Source organism: Lemur catta, chromosome 17 (assembly GCF_020740605.2).
Source record: "Lemur catta isolate mLemCat1 chromosome 17, mLemCat1.pri, whole genome shotgun sequence".
NCBI lineage: Eukaryota > Metazoa > Chordata > Mammalia > Primates > Lemuridae > Lemur > Lemur catta.
Window position 1 is genome coordinate 17245918 of NC_059144.1, and position 17846 is coordinate 17263763.

At 42.5% G+C, this 17846-nt stretch overlaps 1 protein-coding gene across 2 annotated transcripts in view; it reads left to right on the forward strand.

Annotated features, from left to right (window-relative positions):
• PTPRT (protein tyrosine phosphatase receptor type T) overlaps window positions 1-17846 on the forward strand; it is a 1002137-nt gene that overhangs the window by 907899 nt on the left and 76392 nt on the right. For both annotated transcript variants that reach the window (XM_045528255.1, XM_045528256.1), the window contains one exon: window positions 16024-16214. In XM_045528255.1, coding sequence (XP_045384211.1) covers window positions 16024-16214 — 191 coding nt within the window. The remainder of the gene's footprint in view (window positions 1-16023; window positions 16215-17846) is intronic.

A 17846-nucleotide genomic window follows, 5' to 3' on the forward strand; every position in this document is an offset into this window, starting at 1 on the left:
TTCACCAGCTAAGGATCTGCCAGGACAAACCTTTATGTGGCTACTCTGCTTTGTTAGTTCTTATGAGAGCATTAGGTGTCTGTTCTTCCCAGAGTAGAGACCATCAGCTTTGATGGCTTGTATTTTTTTTATTTAGCTAGTTTTGAACAATACTAAGCTATGCTACCTCATTCATTCACTAACAGCAGAAAAGAACAGGTCTAGGACCCTTGAAGAACGAATTATATTTTTTAACTAGAAGCTCCCTTAGAGACCATGTAATCCCGTGCTACTCAGAGTGTGGCCCATGGCCCGGCATCATCAGCATCACCTGAGAGCTTGTTGCAAATGCAGACTCTCGGGCCACACTCCAGAGCCACTGAATCAAAATCTGCATTTGAAAGGATCTCCAGATATGTACATTAAAGTTTGAAAAGCATTGGTCTAATTTAGCTTCCCAATTTTAAAGGTCCACAAAGGTGAAGGCAATTGCACAAGATAATTTAGTTGTATCACCAGGATGAGAACTCAGGTCTTGTAACACCCAAGCTGTGTTCTTTCCACTCAGTTGATGTTCTGTTGTCTTTGTGGTTTGTTAAATCCACACACTTAGCTTGAGTATCCAGGGTATAGTTTGAAATGGAAAAAGGAAGCTTTTATCCACCCAGTACAATGGCAAACTCTTTTCAAACAGCTGTTGCACATTAAAATTTCTTCTTCCAGACAAGTTTAGTTATTTCATTTCCTCTTTCCTATACATCAATGAAAGACAAAGTCACCTGTCAGGCTGAAGATTGCAAAACCTGTCAAAATTGAGTTTTTCTAGTTTAGCTAAGTGTTACTCTGCAACTATTTTGCATACCTTTGTCTTATTATGATTTTGATGAATGAAAGATGAAAATAAGACAAGCCCGTGTTTTCAGTGTGAGGCATTATTTGAAGTTTTTGCTTCTATCAGACATCTTCCCATGAGTGTGTGGGTTCTAGAGTTTGGTGTTACATACACAACACAAAATGCTGGGCCAATTGTTTTTAGTGTACCCACAAACGATGCTGAAACCGATGGGAAACTCCCAATCATGGCCGGCGCAAGCTGGAGTTGCAATGAAGCGGACAGCCTTTGTTCTGAGAGAAGCATATTGGATTCAGATCACCAGATGCCCATCTGGAGAAGAAATGCATTTTGAGTAAATGTAGCTTGTCAACCTCCCCACACTCACTAAGACAAATGGAACTGAGGCAGGAAATAGAGACCATGCTACTGTCACCATAGGAACTGGAAGGCATGAGAGCTGGATCTGGAAGACAAACAATCACTGTGTTTATTAGCAAGGTGGAGGATGGATTTCAGAGACCCAGGTGTGCCTACCAAATGAGTAATTTCTAAGTAATCACCAGATCCTGGAGATACACTGGTAAACAACCCAGATATTGCACCAGCCTTTGCGGAGCTTATAGTCTAGTAAAGGATACAGCTACTAAATAATTTCACTATTATTCAGTCATTACTATAATTCAGGAAGATGAAATATGCTCAGGAATATATATTATAATTCATAAAGGTGATATTGTTAGGCTATAACATGGGGCCCTCTGATGGAGATGGCAGCAAACAGGGGTGTCTTCCTCGATATCTTGTTCAGAAAAGTTAAAAGATTTTTTAGTGGACACCATCGCCTGGCTTATACCGTTAACTTTTTACTATACTTACTATCATCTATCCTCCCATCTGTCCACACCTCAATCCACCTTAATTTTTTGTGCGTGTCAAAGGAAATTTCAGGCATCAATACACTTCCCTTTCCTCCCAATCCTGAACTAAGCATATCATTAATGCACGCTCAATATTCTGGTATTTTGTCCTTCGAGATAAAAATTTACATACAAAGAAATGCACAAGTCTTAAGTTTTCCATTCCATGAATTCAACAATTGCATACACTTGTGCAACCCAATCCCCTAATAGCATACAGACTTGCCAAGGAGATCCCTCATGCCCATTCCCAGACAATCCCTGTCCCCACTCCAACCAATAGGTAACCACTATTCTGATGTCTTTTCCTACCATGGACCAGTTTGTCTTTTTCAGAAAAGGCAGTGACTTTTAAGCTGAGTCCTGAAGGATGAATAAGAGTCCACTTGGCCTTGGAAGGTTGGAGGAAAGTTAGCCATTCCAGAAAGCACATCATGTACTATTCAAGAACTTGGTGAGGAGGACAGTGTGGCTGCAGCCTAGTGAGCAAAGGACAGGGGAACACAGGAGGAGGAAAATGAGAGCAGTGAGAGCTAAACCAATCATAGCATGGAAGCCATATTAACTATTAAAAATCTGGAATGTAGCCAAAGCAGAGTTGGCAATGCAACCAAGAAAAGGTTGAGCAGGGAGATGACATGCTCAGCTTTGGACTTCTAAAAATTCTCATCCCTAATTATAGAGAACAGAACATGAAGAAGCAAGAGAGGGTGGAGGGAGTTGTGAGGATTCTGTTTAAGCCATCGTGGAGAAAGAGGGGTGCAGCAGGTAAGAGGATGCTGGCCATGGAAAGAAGGAACCATTTCTTCTTCCTCTGTGTTAACCTCTGACCTCTGATGCATTGAGCTTCTACAGTTATAAATCACAGTGTTTGATTTTTTCTTTCTGTCTCCAGTTTCCAGGGATATCAGCCATAAAGCCTTTGTGGAAACTGGTTCAGAGAGGTTAAGTAACTTGCCCCAGGTCACACAGCCCATAAGTGGTGGTGTCAGGGTTCTCACTCAGGTCTATTTATGTCTAAAGTCTATACATGTTTGATTACTTCCCTGTCTTCAGAGAGTATGATGTGAGTCTCTCAGTTTTTCTAATTGGAATCACTACTCCCCGCGTTATCTCAGATTCTTCAACCACTCCAGAATTTTCAAGGCAGAAGTTTGCCCAAGTTGCTAGCAGCTAACTTTGGGTCCTATTTTGAGGGTAAGTTCATCAACCATAGCCCAGGCTTTCCTTTAAGTGATGGTTTAAGACCAGGGGCAGGTGAGTCAACATGGATCTACGAGCCCTTGGTTTTATTTATGCTGGTTGTGACTCTACAGGAGTCACCTGAAGTTCCTTCTGCTTGCAGAAGAAACTTTGCCAATCCCTTTGTCTACTACTCATACCCTTCCTTGTATAATCCTAGACTTTCCTTCTACATGAACTCCTCTCAAATGCCACCCCCTTTACTCCTTTATGCCTGTAAGAATGTCACAACAGTGCAGTTTACCTTTCTTTATTATTCTGCTTTGAGTAACCTACTGACCAAGACATGTTCTTCTAAGTTCTTTTGCATATTCTGTTTATGTTACCACACCACAGCCATATACAAAACTTCTTACTGATAACATTAAGTAACTTCTCGACAATATTAATCTTTCCAACATTTAATAACCTCACAGTTTCTTCTTACTTTAATACACACTTAATTCTCTTCTTTAAAATAATACACTCCCTAGGAATCCATTTCTTGCCAACCAATCTGTGTGCCATACTTTATCATCAGTTTGAAAATTCTTTAGGCATATATTTCATTATCTATTTATGGAGTCTTTTTCTGCTGGTCGAAGTTCAGCATTTTTCATGTCTGTTATTTTCAAACGTAAGTGTCTCAAAGGAGAGTGCAAATGAACGGTGAATATGCAAGAAGTGAACAATAGACTTACATGTCACCGAAAAGGGCTCGTGTTTCCAGTGAGTTAAAAACACTTTAAAAGTCCGGAATTATATCCGTTCTCCTTTCTGGTTCAACAATATATTTCCAGGATCCCACACTGCCCCTCAGCGTTACTCCCTTCCTTCTGAGTTTGAGCACTAAGGGGTTAAGACCAAGGAGCAGTCTGTTATTGCTAAAGGTCTGCTGCTCTGACGCACCCCACGACTTTCATTTTTGTTTCAATTGTATTAAGCTTACACAACTTATGCTGCAGAATACTGGTATTGGCACTTCTGCTGCCTGTTTTCCCACTGATTTTCATGAAATTGTGTCAAAAAGAAAAAAAAATATTTTCTAAGTTTTTTTTAATAGTGAAACCCTAAAACATTCGATAAAGAAGACATCTGTGCATGAATGTTTATAGCAGCACAATTCACAATTGCAGAGATATGGAAACAACTCAAGGGTCCATCCATACATGAGTGGATTAATAAAATGTAATATATCATGGAGTACTACTCAGCCATAAAAATGGTTAACTATGTCTTGTAATATCCTGGATGGAGCTGGAGCCCATCCTTCTAAGTGAAGTATTACAGGAATGAAGAAAACAAACACTACAGGTACTCACCATTAAATTGATCGACATTTACGTGCACATATGGGAAGTAACATTCATTGGGTATCAGGCAGGTAGGAAGAGGAGGGAGGGCTGGGTGAATTCACACCTAATGGGTGTGGTGCACCCTGTCTGGGGAATGGGCACACTTGTAGCTTTGACTCGGGCAGTGCAAAGGCAATTTATGTGACCAATGCGCATATTCTGTAATATTCCATAATATTCTTAAATTTAAAAAATTGGTGAAATCCTCTCTTCAGACAAAATCCTACTCAGAAGTCTATTTTTAAAACAGGTAAAAAGCCATTTAGATCTGGTAGGGGCAGAGGTGAGGGAAAACTCAAGTGCTTGCCGGGACACACACACGTACACACAATACAGGTGTAGGTGTACATGCACAAAACCCTTCATGGTGGCCCAATTCATTCCCAATTCACAGAAGAAACTGTAAACAGGGGTCTCCTTTCCTGACTCTGCCTCAGCTCTTAGGGCACTAACTCCACAGACTAGCAATTTGCTTATTTCTTCCCCTCTAGACTAACTGGATGAACCTTTCCACTTGATTTACTCAAAATGAAAATAACAACCACTAGTCACTTGAACAAGTCAAGACTGATGGCACTGGTGGGTCACAAGAGCAGGGAGGAGGGGATGGGTGAATTCACACCTAACGGGTACAGTGCGCCCTGCCTAGGGAATGGGCACGCTTGTGGCTTTGACTCGGGTGCTCTAAAACTGAGCAGTGCACAGCATATACAACCAGCAAGATGTGGTGGTCCTGCAAAAGCCTGGGTTAGAGGAGCATCAGGAAAGATGGGGCCCTAGTTTGCAGGTCCCTAGCAGAGTTTGATATTTTATTAAGAGATAATTCTTTTCATTATTCCTACAGCCACTCAGGGTCCAGTATCAATCCCCAGTATAGAAACAAGAAGGAGACTCAAAGGCTAGTGTAATGCTGCATGGGAGACGCTTGTGATGAAAATGCCTGTGCATCTTGACTGTGGTGATGGTCACATGGATCTACACATGTGATAAACTTGCATAAAACTAAACACACACACAGTGCATGTAAAACTAATGAAATATGAATAAGATCAGTAAAATATATCAATGTCAATTTTCTGATGAGGATGTTGTACCAGAGTATGCAAATGTTAACACTGGGGAAAACTGGGTATATGGGACCCTCTATGTTATCTCTTACAACTGCATGAGAATCTACAATTATCTCAAAATAAGACTTTTTTCAAAAAGATGGAGCTCTCATGAGGGGCTGGCATGTACCATTTGACCCTGGCCACGTTCATCAGAGTCTTGAGATGTGTCTCTTGGCTTCGCTGGTCATTAGTCACTCACCAGTCCAAGCTTGTGATAAAAATGTTCTGTTAATCTCTAGCAATCCATGACATGGTTTATTTGTGTCTTTTTTCCTTAATCATTTTTGGCAGATGTTTGTCTAACTTATAAGGGTTTTCAAAGGGAAGAGCCAGGTTTTGCTTTTCTTCAGCTTCTCTGTTGTATCTTTAACTTGCATTATGTTCCATTAACTGCTGTTTTTATATATTTATTTACTTTCTTTCTACTTTCAGGGACTATGTTTTTCCTCTCAAGAAGCTGAATTTATATTTTTCGAACGCACCTATCCTGTTTTTCATCATGTGTTGCATTATTGCTGTGGTTCATATTCCTTCATCTTTCCCTTTAATCAATCTAAATGTGTTTACTGTATAGCATTGTTGTTTTATTATCTTCAATTCTTGGGAGGCACATTTCTCTGTGTTCGTGGCTGCTGACTGTCCTTCTTGGAGATAAGCTTCCTCAAATGGCTTGTCTTAAGTTATATTTTATTTTTCCACTATGAGTTCATCTTTGGTGGGGGCGGTTTTGTTCTGTGGGAATTAATGTGTCTTGAATTATGAAAATACCTCTATAGAATGGTTTCTCATTTGCTTGTCAGGACAGTAAGATTTTCAGCACTATTTCACAAGTTTTGTGTTGATTTCTAGCTTTGCAGTTGCACTATACACAAGTAGCATAAATGCAAACCTCAAATTTTTGTGTGGTAGAGGTCAAGGTTTTCTGTGTTTTGTTTTTTACCTTTAATTATTTGAATGCATGACACCCTTCTTTTTATTCTACCAATGGATACATTTAACTTAAATGCACACATATACAACCTTAAACAATATGCACATACTTGCTTGAAATTCTCAAAATTGTATCCTTTCATTAACAGCATCAGGATTAAAATAGTATATATAGACTATCCATTATGAAAGGTGAAGAAGATATACTTTTATTTCTAGTAAATAAAGATATACTTTTATTTCTAGTGATGCATCAGTCACCCACTTCCTGGTTTTTACTGATACAATTTGAAATTTTAGTCAAGAACTTTCACAGTAGCTTTTTTTTTTTTTTACCTGATTTCTCTTTAGGAATTCTTTTTTATAGTTCATTCTGTTATGATTTATATTTATTGTGATTTTTATACTCATATCTATGTTTAACTGAGTTTGGTGCCAAATTAGTTCTTTTATGACATGACTTCTTCCATTCTTGTGAGCTGTTTTTTCCCCTTAATTTTGGAATGACACTTTTCACTATTTTCCGCACCTACCCGACCCTCTGGAAAAGAATCAGAGCCAACATAACTCCTGAATCTTTGTGTATCAGAAAATGTCTTTCTGTAACCTCACAAATGAAAAACAGCATATCTCAGTGTGTAATTTTGGGGTCATATTATTTTCTCCTCAAAAATTTTGTTCTATTGCTTTCTGGCTTTTAAATTTAAGCAAGAAAAAGAAATATGGCTAACATTGTCTTCATTTCCTTTATTGAGAGACATTTTTCTAGCCTAGATGTTTATCTGAGTGTTTCTGCATCGATAATATTTAAACATTATATCAGAATATAGGTCCTATTTTTAAGTTGTGCATAGAGAACTCTTTACAATTGAAGATTTAAGTTTTTATTCTGTCAAGGAGCTTACATTGTATCCTTTATTATTGCTTCTGTTCCATTTATTTTGTTCTCTTCTTCAGTAACACCAATTATCTGTCTTTTATATGTCTATTTTCTTTTCTCTAAAATGTATTTTTGTTGTCTTCACACATGAACACACATGAGCAGATGATAGAAACAAAAGAAATATTCATCTTATTATTCTCGTTGCCTTGCCTTTTCATCTGCAAGTTCCTCAAATTAATTTTCCATAACTGTCTACCTGTTGTTTATTTTCATCACAGATCTCAGTGTCCGTTTTAATTCTGCTATTGCTTTTTGGTTTCTTTACAGTCTTTCCTTGCCTCACCTAGTGAATTTTTTTTCTAGCCACTTCTTAACTCGATCCCTTTTTAGAAAAATCTGTTGTCTTAATATTTCATCTTTCACTTTCTTTATTCTTCCATGTTTTTTTGAATTTTATTGAAAACAAAATGCATTTCTACTTTCTGTTGTGCAGATGAAGATACCAGTCACAGAAAAACCCAAATAAAATGGGCTTCAATAATAAGTTAAAAGATTATTTCTTAGAAGAAGAAGTCAAGTGTTAGAGTTGGTTGAATGAGATGCCCATGAATGTCATTAGGGGCCCAAGTTCTTTGAAGCTCTCTGCTTTGCCACCTCACGTTGGCATTGCCCCCAGCCTGGTCCCCTCATGAATGCAAGATGAGGCATCATACCCAGACGTGGTAATGCCCAGTGGCAGAGAGGGGCCACTGAATTATCCTTCTAAGAGATAAGAAAAACTTTCCTAGAAGTGCCCTAATAGAACTTCTTCCTCATATCATTAAATTTTTTTTGGAAAACAAAAAAACTAGCAACACCCTGATTGGCTTAGGGAAATCAGGATTTGCCCATAGGTCTGGGACTAGAGTCATTTTTCCCTGGGACACATGGGGAATGTGTAGGCACCGAAACTAATTTAGGGTTTCTGCCAGAAAGGAAAAAGTTAGGGATGGGCTCTTGGGTAGACAGTCAACACTGACTGCTTTTCTTCTTTTGAAAATTATATATATATATATATATATATATATATATATATATATATAATCATTCAGACTGTCATTTTCCTTGCTGTTAACATGGTGGATTTTTTTCCAAGACCCCGTGTTGTCTTGTTTCTGTTTATTTAAATTTAAAGAGGAAATGGTCACTCCGAGCCTGTCGTTTGCCAATAAACAGAGCAGATGGATTCTCATTGTTGTCTTCACCATCCAACGTATTAATATTGGAATCCTTTTCATCTGGCTTAAGCAAGAGGAGTAATGGATGTTTCCAGCCCCCATCCTTAGGTAGAGCATCTCACACTACCCTTCCATCTGGGGTGAGGGCTGTGGAAGAAGAAATTCACACTGTTCTTACAAAGGGGAGGATTGATTTCCTTATCAGAAAGAGTAAATGAATCCAGGAAGCATTTTCCCATGACTGTTCCCATCATAATTGTTTCCTAACGCTGAATCTGCATCTGGAATACAAAGCTACCTGCTTTTGTCTTGCCATATCAAAGAGCCCAATGAAGGAGAATGAGGAGGAGACGGGGCTTAGAGGTGCCCTGACCTAACTGTTTTGTTGCTAGGGTCTTTGACTCTCTGATCCCAGGAGAGAAAGTGGGAAAAGGGGAAGTACCTACCTCTTTTCTGTTCTTCAGGCCCATGGGTGTGCTCTACTTCAAGTACAAAAGTCTATCAGTGTTAACTGCAGATTGTATAATGTCCATTTCTGCTCCATAGAAAATGGCACAGTTCGGGGCGGGGGGCATTCTACTTACTATTACTTTTACAAGTTCAACCCTAGGCATTTGGTCAGACATAGGAAACAGAGAGAAGGTAAATCCACCTGTCATTACATTGAGTGAGAGTATGTCCCCAAGGGGACAGAAGATGTGGGATGTGAATCTACTGTTCCTCAGGGGTCACAAATCCCACACACCTGTGCTAGTGTGAGTCTAGATTTCAGAAATGCAGAACAGATTTTTCTTACAACAGGACTCCTAAGCACAGCCAACTGCTTCATCTTATGCTTCACTGAAGAAATTGTAATCACTTCCAACTCTAAAGAGGAAACTACCTATGTTGAATCAGCTGAAAGATGGTCTTATGCAGTTTCAGAGATTTTTAAGAAATTTTGGAAAAACTGAAGTCTTTACGTACACATTAAGTGTAATGCTGCTATGATCAATGGAGATCCCTCTGAAATTCTGGTACTAGGTTAGTTGACAGATTTAGATTTCAATAAGATTATGAGTTTATCATCTTGAGGCTTTGTTGGTATTTGGGGGGGGCGATGAGAGATGAGGCATTGACTGCTAGCCAGATGCCACCTTGAGGCTTCTTCCAGTGGAATCCCACTTAACCATTGCAATAACCTTCTTTGATGATGATGATGACAATTAATCATGATCATCACCATCACTATCACCAATTACAAATAAAAATCTTAGGTTCAAAGTCCAGTTGACCTTTGAAGAACAGGGGTTTGGACCATGCAGCTCCACTTACATGCAGATGGTCTTCTGCCCCTGCCGCCCCTGAGACAGCAAGACCAACCTCCCCTCCTCCTCAGCCTACTCAGTGTGCAGACAAGGAGGATGAAGACCTTTACAATGATCCACTTCCACTTAATGAACAGTAAATATTTAATATATTTTCTGTTCATTCTTATGATTTTCTTAACAACATTTTCTTTAGTTTACTTTAAGAACTCAGTATATAATACATATAACATACAAAATAAGCGTTAATTGTTTATGTTATTAGTAAGGTCAATAGTAGGTTATTTGTAGTTAGATTCTGGGGCACTCAAAGGTTATACATGGATTTTCAACTGCACAGGGGGTCAGTGCCCCTAACCCTCGCGTTGTTCAAGGGTCAAAAATAATTTGTTTGAGGTCCTATAGCTAGAAAGTTGTGAAGTTCGTATTTGAGTCCAAGTTTTGTCTTCAGATTCTGTACTCTGACTCCGATGCCTGCTGTTCCCACAACCCTCATGGTGTTGGTTCTAATCACACCTCTGCACCACGCATGTGATCCATCCTCCTCCCGACTTCTAACCCTCTCTTCCCTCCCAGACTCTCCCCTCCCAGTAAGCAGTCTCTAAATATTTACCCATCCACTCTTCATGCTCTCCTGCCCTAAAAGGTACACAGATTTGGGAGGAATTGTGACAGAAAAAATAAGAAACTGGTACTGGTACCAGAAACTATGGGAATTTGCTTGGGTAGTTAAGAAATTTTGCCTTCACTCCATGAAGACTTTTGCTAAGAAAAATGACTTGATCAAAGCTGTGTAAAGAGAACTGTGAAAGCAGAAAGGGCCATTAGGAAACTGATGGAATAGTCCTAATATGAGGACCTGAACTAGGGCCATAGCACAGGAATAGAGTAAAATAGATGGCTTTGGAGTGTGTTGTGAAGGAAAGTAGAGAGAGGACAAGGAATGACGAGGGAAGCCCTAAAAGACTCCCTCGATCCCCTCTCCAGTTTGTGAATTCTCATGCGGCCAACAAGATGTCTTGTACAATATCAGAACAGCTATTGATTTTTACTGCTCACCAGACACCAGACAGTGCACTGAGCAGTTAACATGCACTGTCTCTCTGAATCCTCGCAATGCTCATTGTCTCTGTATTATAGATGAAGAAACTGAGGCTCAGAAATACATGTCACTTGGCCAAGGTCACAGAGCCCATAAATGGTTTATTAATGATCCAAACTCCATTCTGTGTGATTCCAGGACCCCTGACTCTCAACATTTCTCGGGGTGCAGATTGTGTCCCTCTCATGGGACATGAACAGACCATTTCTTAAATAGTTATGTAAACATTTTAGTGGGCATGAAAACAAAACTAGCACACAACACCCGTGAGTTCACGTTTCACTATCATTTGTAATGAGGCAAAGTGAAGAAAACATAGTGGAAACTTGTCTTAAAGAAAAGTTTTGGAGGTGTAACAGTGTAGATCTGCACTGTTGTACAGTAGCCACTGGCCTCATAAAAGTAAAACTCATTTCCTCAGTCCCACGAGGCACATTTCAAGTGTTCAACAGCCACAAGTGGGAAGTGGCTACCATATTGAACAGTGCAAACATAGAACATTTGAGTCATTGTATGAAGTTCTGTTGGATAGTGAGTGCTGGGCTAGAGCTTTCTTACACTAGATCAATGTCTTTTTATTTAGAGTTCACTCGAGCTCTAAATCAGCTCTCTTTCGAACTTTATCTAGCTCTGGGTAGGTCACTGTGCACCTGCCTTGTCCAACACAGTGGCCACTAGTCACCAGTGCCTGTTGAGCACTGGACATCTGGCTAGTCTGAATTGAAATGCTCCATAGGCATAAAATGCTCATTGGATTTCAAAGCCTTTGTATGAATAAAGAATGTCAAATATGGAATTAATAATTCTTATACTTATTGTATGTTGAAATATTTGGGATCTATTGGGTTAAATAAAATATATTGAAATTAATTTCAAATGTCCTTTTTCCCCTTATTTGACATTGCCAAAAGAACATTTTATGTTACATATGTGATTTGCTATATATTTCCACTGGCCAGCTCTGCTCTCGACCTCTTTGCCCCACTGTGTGACTCCAGAGCTCTCTCCCTTTCTCTGTATCTGCACTGCCCCATACAGTAGCCATAAGCCACATGTAGATATTTCAATTTAAATTAATTAAAATCAAACAAAATTTAAAATTCAGTTCCTCAGTCTCATTAGCCACATTTCAGATGCTCAGTAGACACGTGATTAGTGGCTACCAAATCGCAGAGCACAGATGTAGAATGTTTCCAACGTTGCAGAAAATTCTATAGGACAGTGCTGACAGTTGGTACATAGCTAGGCAAGAGCCACAGAGATGGGTGATGAATGCCTGAAGTCTGGAGAATGATTCCATGGTGCCTGACTCTGTGGCACATCCTCCTCCCATCTCCTAGGTGCCTGTCCCTTCCCGCCTCCGTTAAACTTGTTTATGCACACCTTATCTTTTCTTATCTCCTCCTACCAGGGCTGTGGCATGCTTATCTCTCCCTGAACACACCTTCCTCCCGCCTCCTCTATGTACACGGTATCTAACAAGGTGTTTTGTACAATGTAGGTACTCAGTAAATGTTTGTTAACCAGTTGAGTGGCAATTCCTAGCAAGTGATTGGAAATATGTGACTGAAGCTAGAGAGGGATCTATATGGCTGGTAGTGGGGGCAGGGGAGGGGGGTAGAAAGAGAGGCCACCTTCCCAAAGAAGAAGAGGAGCTGGCAGAGAGGCAGCAAAGAGGAGATCAGAGGGACAGTGGTGGTCTGAAGTCTTACACATGTCACCAAAATCCCTCTGCCCACCCCACAAGCCACACGCAGGCAATGACAAGAGTTATTGTGAGGGAATTCACAGGCTTAGGCAAGAGCTATATAAAAAGCATGAAAGAAATTCGAAATATTATTATGTGATAAATAAACATGCAAGACCCATGAATGAGAAGTTGAAATGGCATGAAAATTAAGAGTCTGGTGAGGAGGAAAAAAAATGAAAAATGCTCTGTCCCTGGGCCAGCTGGTGTGAGTTACATTTTATGAGCAGCATGTGAATTCCAGCGCCCTTGTTGAATTAGCAGCAGAATCGCACATTAGTTTTAGGGCTCCCTCTCGAGTAGGAACATCATAACGTTTTTTAATTGGAGCTGATAAAAACCTAGCATTACTTGTAGGTTCCTGAGAGAAGTGAGTTGTGAAATTGGGTTTTCATTAAACCTAATGATGGAAAATTAAGTGTAGTGCGTCTGGCGAAATGGGGTGTGATAAAAGGCATCACTTCTGCATTATCGGAGGTTAATAAGGGAATAGGTGAGGTAAGATGCATTGAAAAGGGGAGTCCAACTACTTGAATTAATAAACCTTGAAAGTCCCTTGGTTCTGAGTCTGCACAGCATCATTAGCACTGGCATTGACATTATTACAAATGTTACAGCAATACAAGTTGTTAAATTTCAAAAGCACTTATTTTCCATTCCAGTGTTGGTTTTGCTGACACCAAGTTTACAGTCTGTCTAGCCATGTGTTTAGGGAAAATACCCATATTGATAGCTACTTGGTTTTGGAAACATTGGGCACCTCACAAAACTTGCCAGGTGTCATCCCTTGGAAGCCTGCCTTTGCTGGGCAGCTGGTCTCCCATGCCACCCATGCCACAGATGTCCTTTGGGAGACATCTGTCCCCATACATGATGGTGATTTACGGGGGAAACACTCTCAGGGCTCCGGGCACCAACTCTGGCCCAACCTGTCCTGGGAGTCATGAAGTGTGGCATTGAGAGATGCCCCTTTCCTCTCGTGTCCCAGCCCCACCACGACATCATGGGAGGAAGAGTCACTGGAAAGATGCCCTGTATCCATGACCGCTAGGACACCTACAGGAAATAGCCAGAGTCTTTAAAGAAAGGGGTTCTTCTTAAACCTCTTCAACACCTTCATGCTGGCTTCCAGAGTCTTGCACACTCACAGCTTTCTGGATCTGCCTCGCCTTATCCCTTGCTGTGCTGCCCCCGTGACATTTCCACCCATAGCTGCAACTCCATGCCAACCTCCTTGCCCTTACCCAAGTGCGCCTTCACCTCTCAGTCTCAGTTCTTCCGATTTGGATGGTTCTTGTCTGTTTTCCCCATCAGACCACCAAGCCCTAAGCGTGGAATCTGTATTTCTCTCTGCATTGCCACTGCCTACCGCAGCCCCTGGCACAGAGTGGGTTCTCCCAAATCTAACCCGTGATCACAGAGGGTGACGGAGAAGGGAGGCAGCCCCCACATTTGCCAGGTGCTACATTCACGCAATGCCAGTGAAGATGCATCTGCCCATTACGCAAAATCTCAGGAGTAAGCAGTAGTTTTCTTATGTGCAGTCATGACGGTTGTGTTAACATTTTGCCTAGGCCCTTCTCCCTTGTGCATAAATCTTTATCTTCGAGATCTTTCTCTTGACAATCCAGGGCTGATGGGCTGGTCTCAAATGGCCAGGCTCTGCCTTGATGATGTTTACCTACCACATTGAATCAGGAGGTTTTAGAGCCCACACTGTGCTTGCGATGGCCCTGCCCACTAATTAGGTGTGACCCAGTCAATGTCTCCAGTTCAGACCAGTCAGATTAGCAGCCCCTCCTCCCTTGGAGGGGCTATAGGTGCAGGCAGGTGGGGAAATGGAAAATGAGAACTGCATGGCCCGCTCCATCCATGGACACAGGTGAAAGCATTAAGGTGACCAACTCTCCCTGTTTACCCACAAATGGGGGGCTTCCCAGGTTGCTGAACTTTCAGTGCTAAACCCAAAAAAGTGTCAGGCAAACTGGGACAAGCTGGTCACCTGGAAAGCATGCAGGCCAGATGTTCCCTGCCACTGTCCGTTCCTGCTTGCTGCTGCTGTCACAGAGGAGTAGAGTGTGCATTCACACACGCAGTCTGTGTCTGATGGATCACTGCAACAAGACAGGCAAATATGCTGAAGGGAACATGGACTTTGAAAAGACACATTGCAGAAAATCAGGAATGTATGCCAAGCCGCCCAGGGAACACGTATGCATAGGCCCGGTGGGTATCGGCATCGGCGCAGTGTCTGAAAACATCTGGGTGAGAAGCATCGACTGCCACGTCTGACAGTGCTCATCTCGTGCGAGCCACAAACAGGGTGTTCCAGGGTGCACTGTCCACGTCTTTGGAAGGAGGTTGGGGGGACCAAGCCTAGATGGTTGTGGGGAAGATAAACTGGCCCTGGAAGACTAACAATGTACGCCTGGCAGGGAGGTGGTGCGGCAACACAGTGATTTTACTGTTCCAAGGGGAGTGGAGGAATTCAAACCCAATCTGAGCAGGTGTCGATTTCCAGGGTGGCCAAACTAACAGAAGGCAGTTAAAGCAACTCGTTGGGTATAAAGGTTCTTACTATGGGAGATATAGATTTTATATCAAGGGGAGGTTTTGTGAAGGAGATGAGGCGTAGGATCCAGGCCTGGGGGATGTAGCTGGCAGGGCTGAAGGAAGAGGGTTAGGCTTCCCGACCTGCAAGGCGGGTTCGAAGATGCTACTGGATCAATAGTATTAAGTGCTGGGGAAAGTGTACGATAGGAAGAAGGTGGTCACTGTTGCAGAGCCCACAACTGGAGAGGGCAACTGGGGGAGTCGGGCTTCCTGCAAGCTTCTGGGGGTCCAACACTGGCTCCACTTCCTCCCAGTGTACAACCTGAAGGAAATGAGTGAGCAGAAAACCAGGTCACAGGGATGCAGGCAAAGGGACCAAAATCAGACATGTGGCTCTGACCTCCAGGCACCTGAGGTTCTTACCCACAGACAGGCATCAAAGACTATTCCCAGCCCCCCACCTCCTAAACAGGAGGGCACGCCCAGTATCTAGCCTGTCTGGCTTCTCGCTGGTTCTGGGATGGCCAGGATTGGCCCAGACAGCCCTGCCAGGCCTGGAGGAAGGACAGACAGGCAGGGGATGACAACCAACCTGGAACTTTGTCTTCACCCTACCAATATGCCCCCTTGAAACCGAAGTAAACCAAGGGTTACTGTATTCACTGGCTTGTTGTTTTAATATTTAAATCTACCAACACAGCCATGCCAGGGAAGAAGCATGTCTCTCGTCTTTCTTCAGTTTCCTGATGAGTTGAGTCCCAAGTGAGTTCCTTCTGCCCTGCTCAGCCCACACTGGGAGAGGCAGGGAGGATACAGGACAAAGCTCCCGCGGGTGACAGTCTCTTCTGCCTCCCTGTCTTTGAAGCAGATGGCAGCCGCGGGGAGCTGTCCCAGCCCACCCTCACCATCCAGACCCACCCCTACCGAACCTGCGACCCTGTGGAGCTGAGCTACCCGCGGGACCAGTTCCAGCCCGCCATCCGGGTGGCGGACCTGCTGCAGCACATAACCCAGATGAAGAGAGGCCAGGGCTACGGGTTCAAGGAGGAATACGAGGTAAGAGACCGGCCTGCGGGAGACCTCCTCATGGGCTCAGAGGTGTATGTGGGTGCCGCAGCCTTGCTACTAAGCATATGGCCCCCGACCGGCAGCTTCCGCGTCACCTGGAAATGCAGCGTCCAGGCCCCATCCCACCCTCCTGAATCAGAACCTGCATTTCAGCCAGAACCTTAGGCAATTTACAGACACATTAAATTTGAGAAGCACCCCTCTAAAAGATTCTAACACCCCTTCTTTCCCCTCTCCTTTTCCAACTCTTCCCCCATTTCATAACCTGGTTATCTCCGAAATTTCTACACCTTGGAATCACACCTTCCTTCAATATGAAGATAGAATGGCTCAAGTCCCCATTCCAGGTGCTATAGAAAAGCCAGAAAATCACCCCTGCCAATGGTTCCCGGCAGGCCTGCTTGCTCTTGGTCACGCCTTGTCCCACATTCATGCTTCTGTGTTACTCTCACCCCGACAAGGCAAGGCCTCCTCTCCAGTGACGGCCACCCCCTCTCTCTGAACTTCTCCCTCCTGCATTGGGCGTCTCTTTCCTTCCTCCCCAAAGCGTCTCCAACACAGAGGATTTGCAGGTAGTGGCTGTTACTGAGGGTTGGGGAATAACAGGGGGATTGTAGCAAAGTACAGGAAGCACCTCAACAGGACAGATTCTGGTAAGTTCTTTAACCATCCACATTGCTGCTAAGTCCTTCTAAGGTTCTGTTGCCCTGACAGGTCTCTATCCAATCCTTCTCCAAAGCTTTTTTTTAGTGTCCTCAAAACTTCCCCCCCCCACCACCCCTCAGCATCCAGGAAAAGAACCCCACACTCCCCTTACTTTACTATGCAGAGCACTTTAGCTTTCTTTGTCTGGCTCCTTTTGTTTCAAACCTTGCCCATAGGGCCTCACCTTTTACAGAGAAAAAGCAAAATAAAATAGAAGGAAAATGCACAAAGTTGTTTTCCTGAACCAAAGAGCAGCTCACTCCCCAAGAGTGATTCTGCAGCTCTCCTGATGCAGGTGGGACCCAGCTGCAGCTTGGAAAACAAGCGCTTCCTTCCTCACGTTCCCTTTCCCTCTCTCCCTCTCCTCCTTCCTTCCCGAAATATCTTTTGAGCATCTTCTGTGTGCCACGTTCTGAGTTATATGCACTCATTTTTTTGTTGTTTGTTCTTTTTTTCCCCTCACATGCAGCGTGTGCCCCAGATATGCTCGGTGCATTTTCACTCTCTGCAAACTCATTGGCTCAGACTCCACGCATTTAGAATTCTTGCTAATGCGAACTAAGTTTATCCCGCAGACGATATTCTGAGAAAGAGCTTACAAGGCAATATTTCAGAAGTCGTGTGAGGTCGTTAAATTGTGCTAAACTGGGGGCCCAGACAGCTAGATTCCAACATGGTAAACGGTGTGGTCTTAGCGTATCATTTTGCTATCTGAGTTTTAAAATTTCTTCTTAGTTGAGTGAAGAGTTTGGATAAGGTGATTTCAAAGGATCTGTCTGATCCTAAAACTTTATAAGAGTATAAAACGTGGTGACAAGGAGCATGTCTGACATTTATGAGAACAAAATTGTGTATGTCAATGGATATAATTACCAGCTAGGGAGAACTAGCAGTTAATTTCAAAAATGGTCTAAG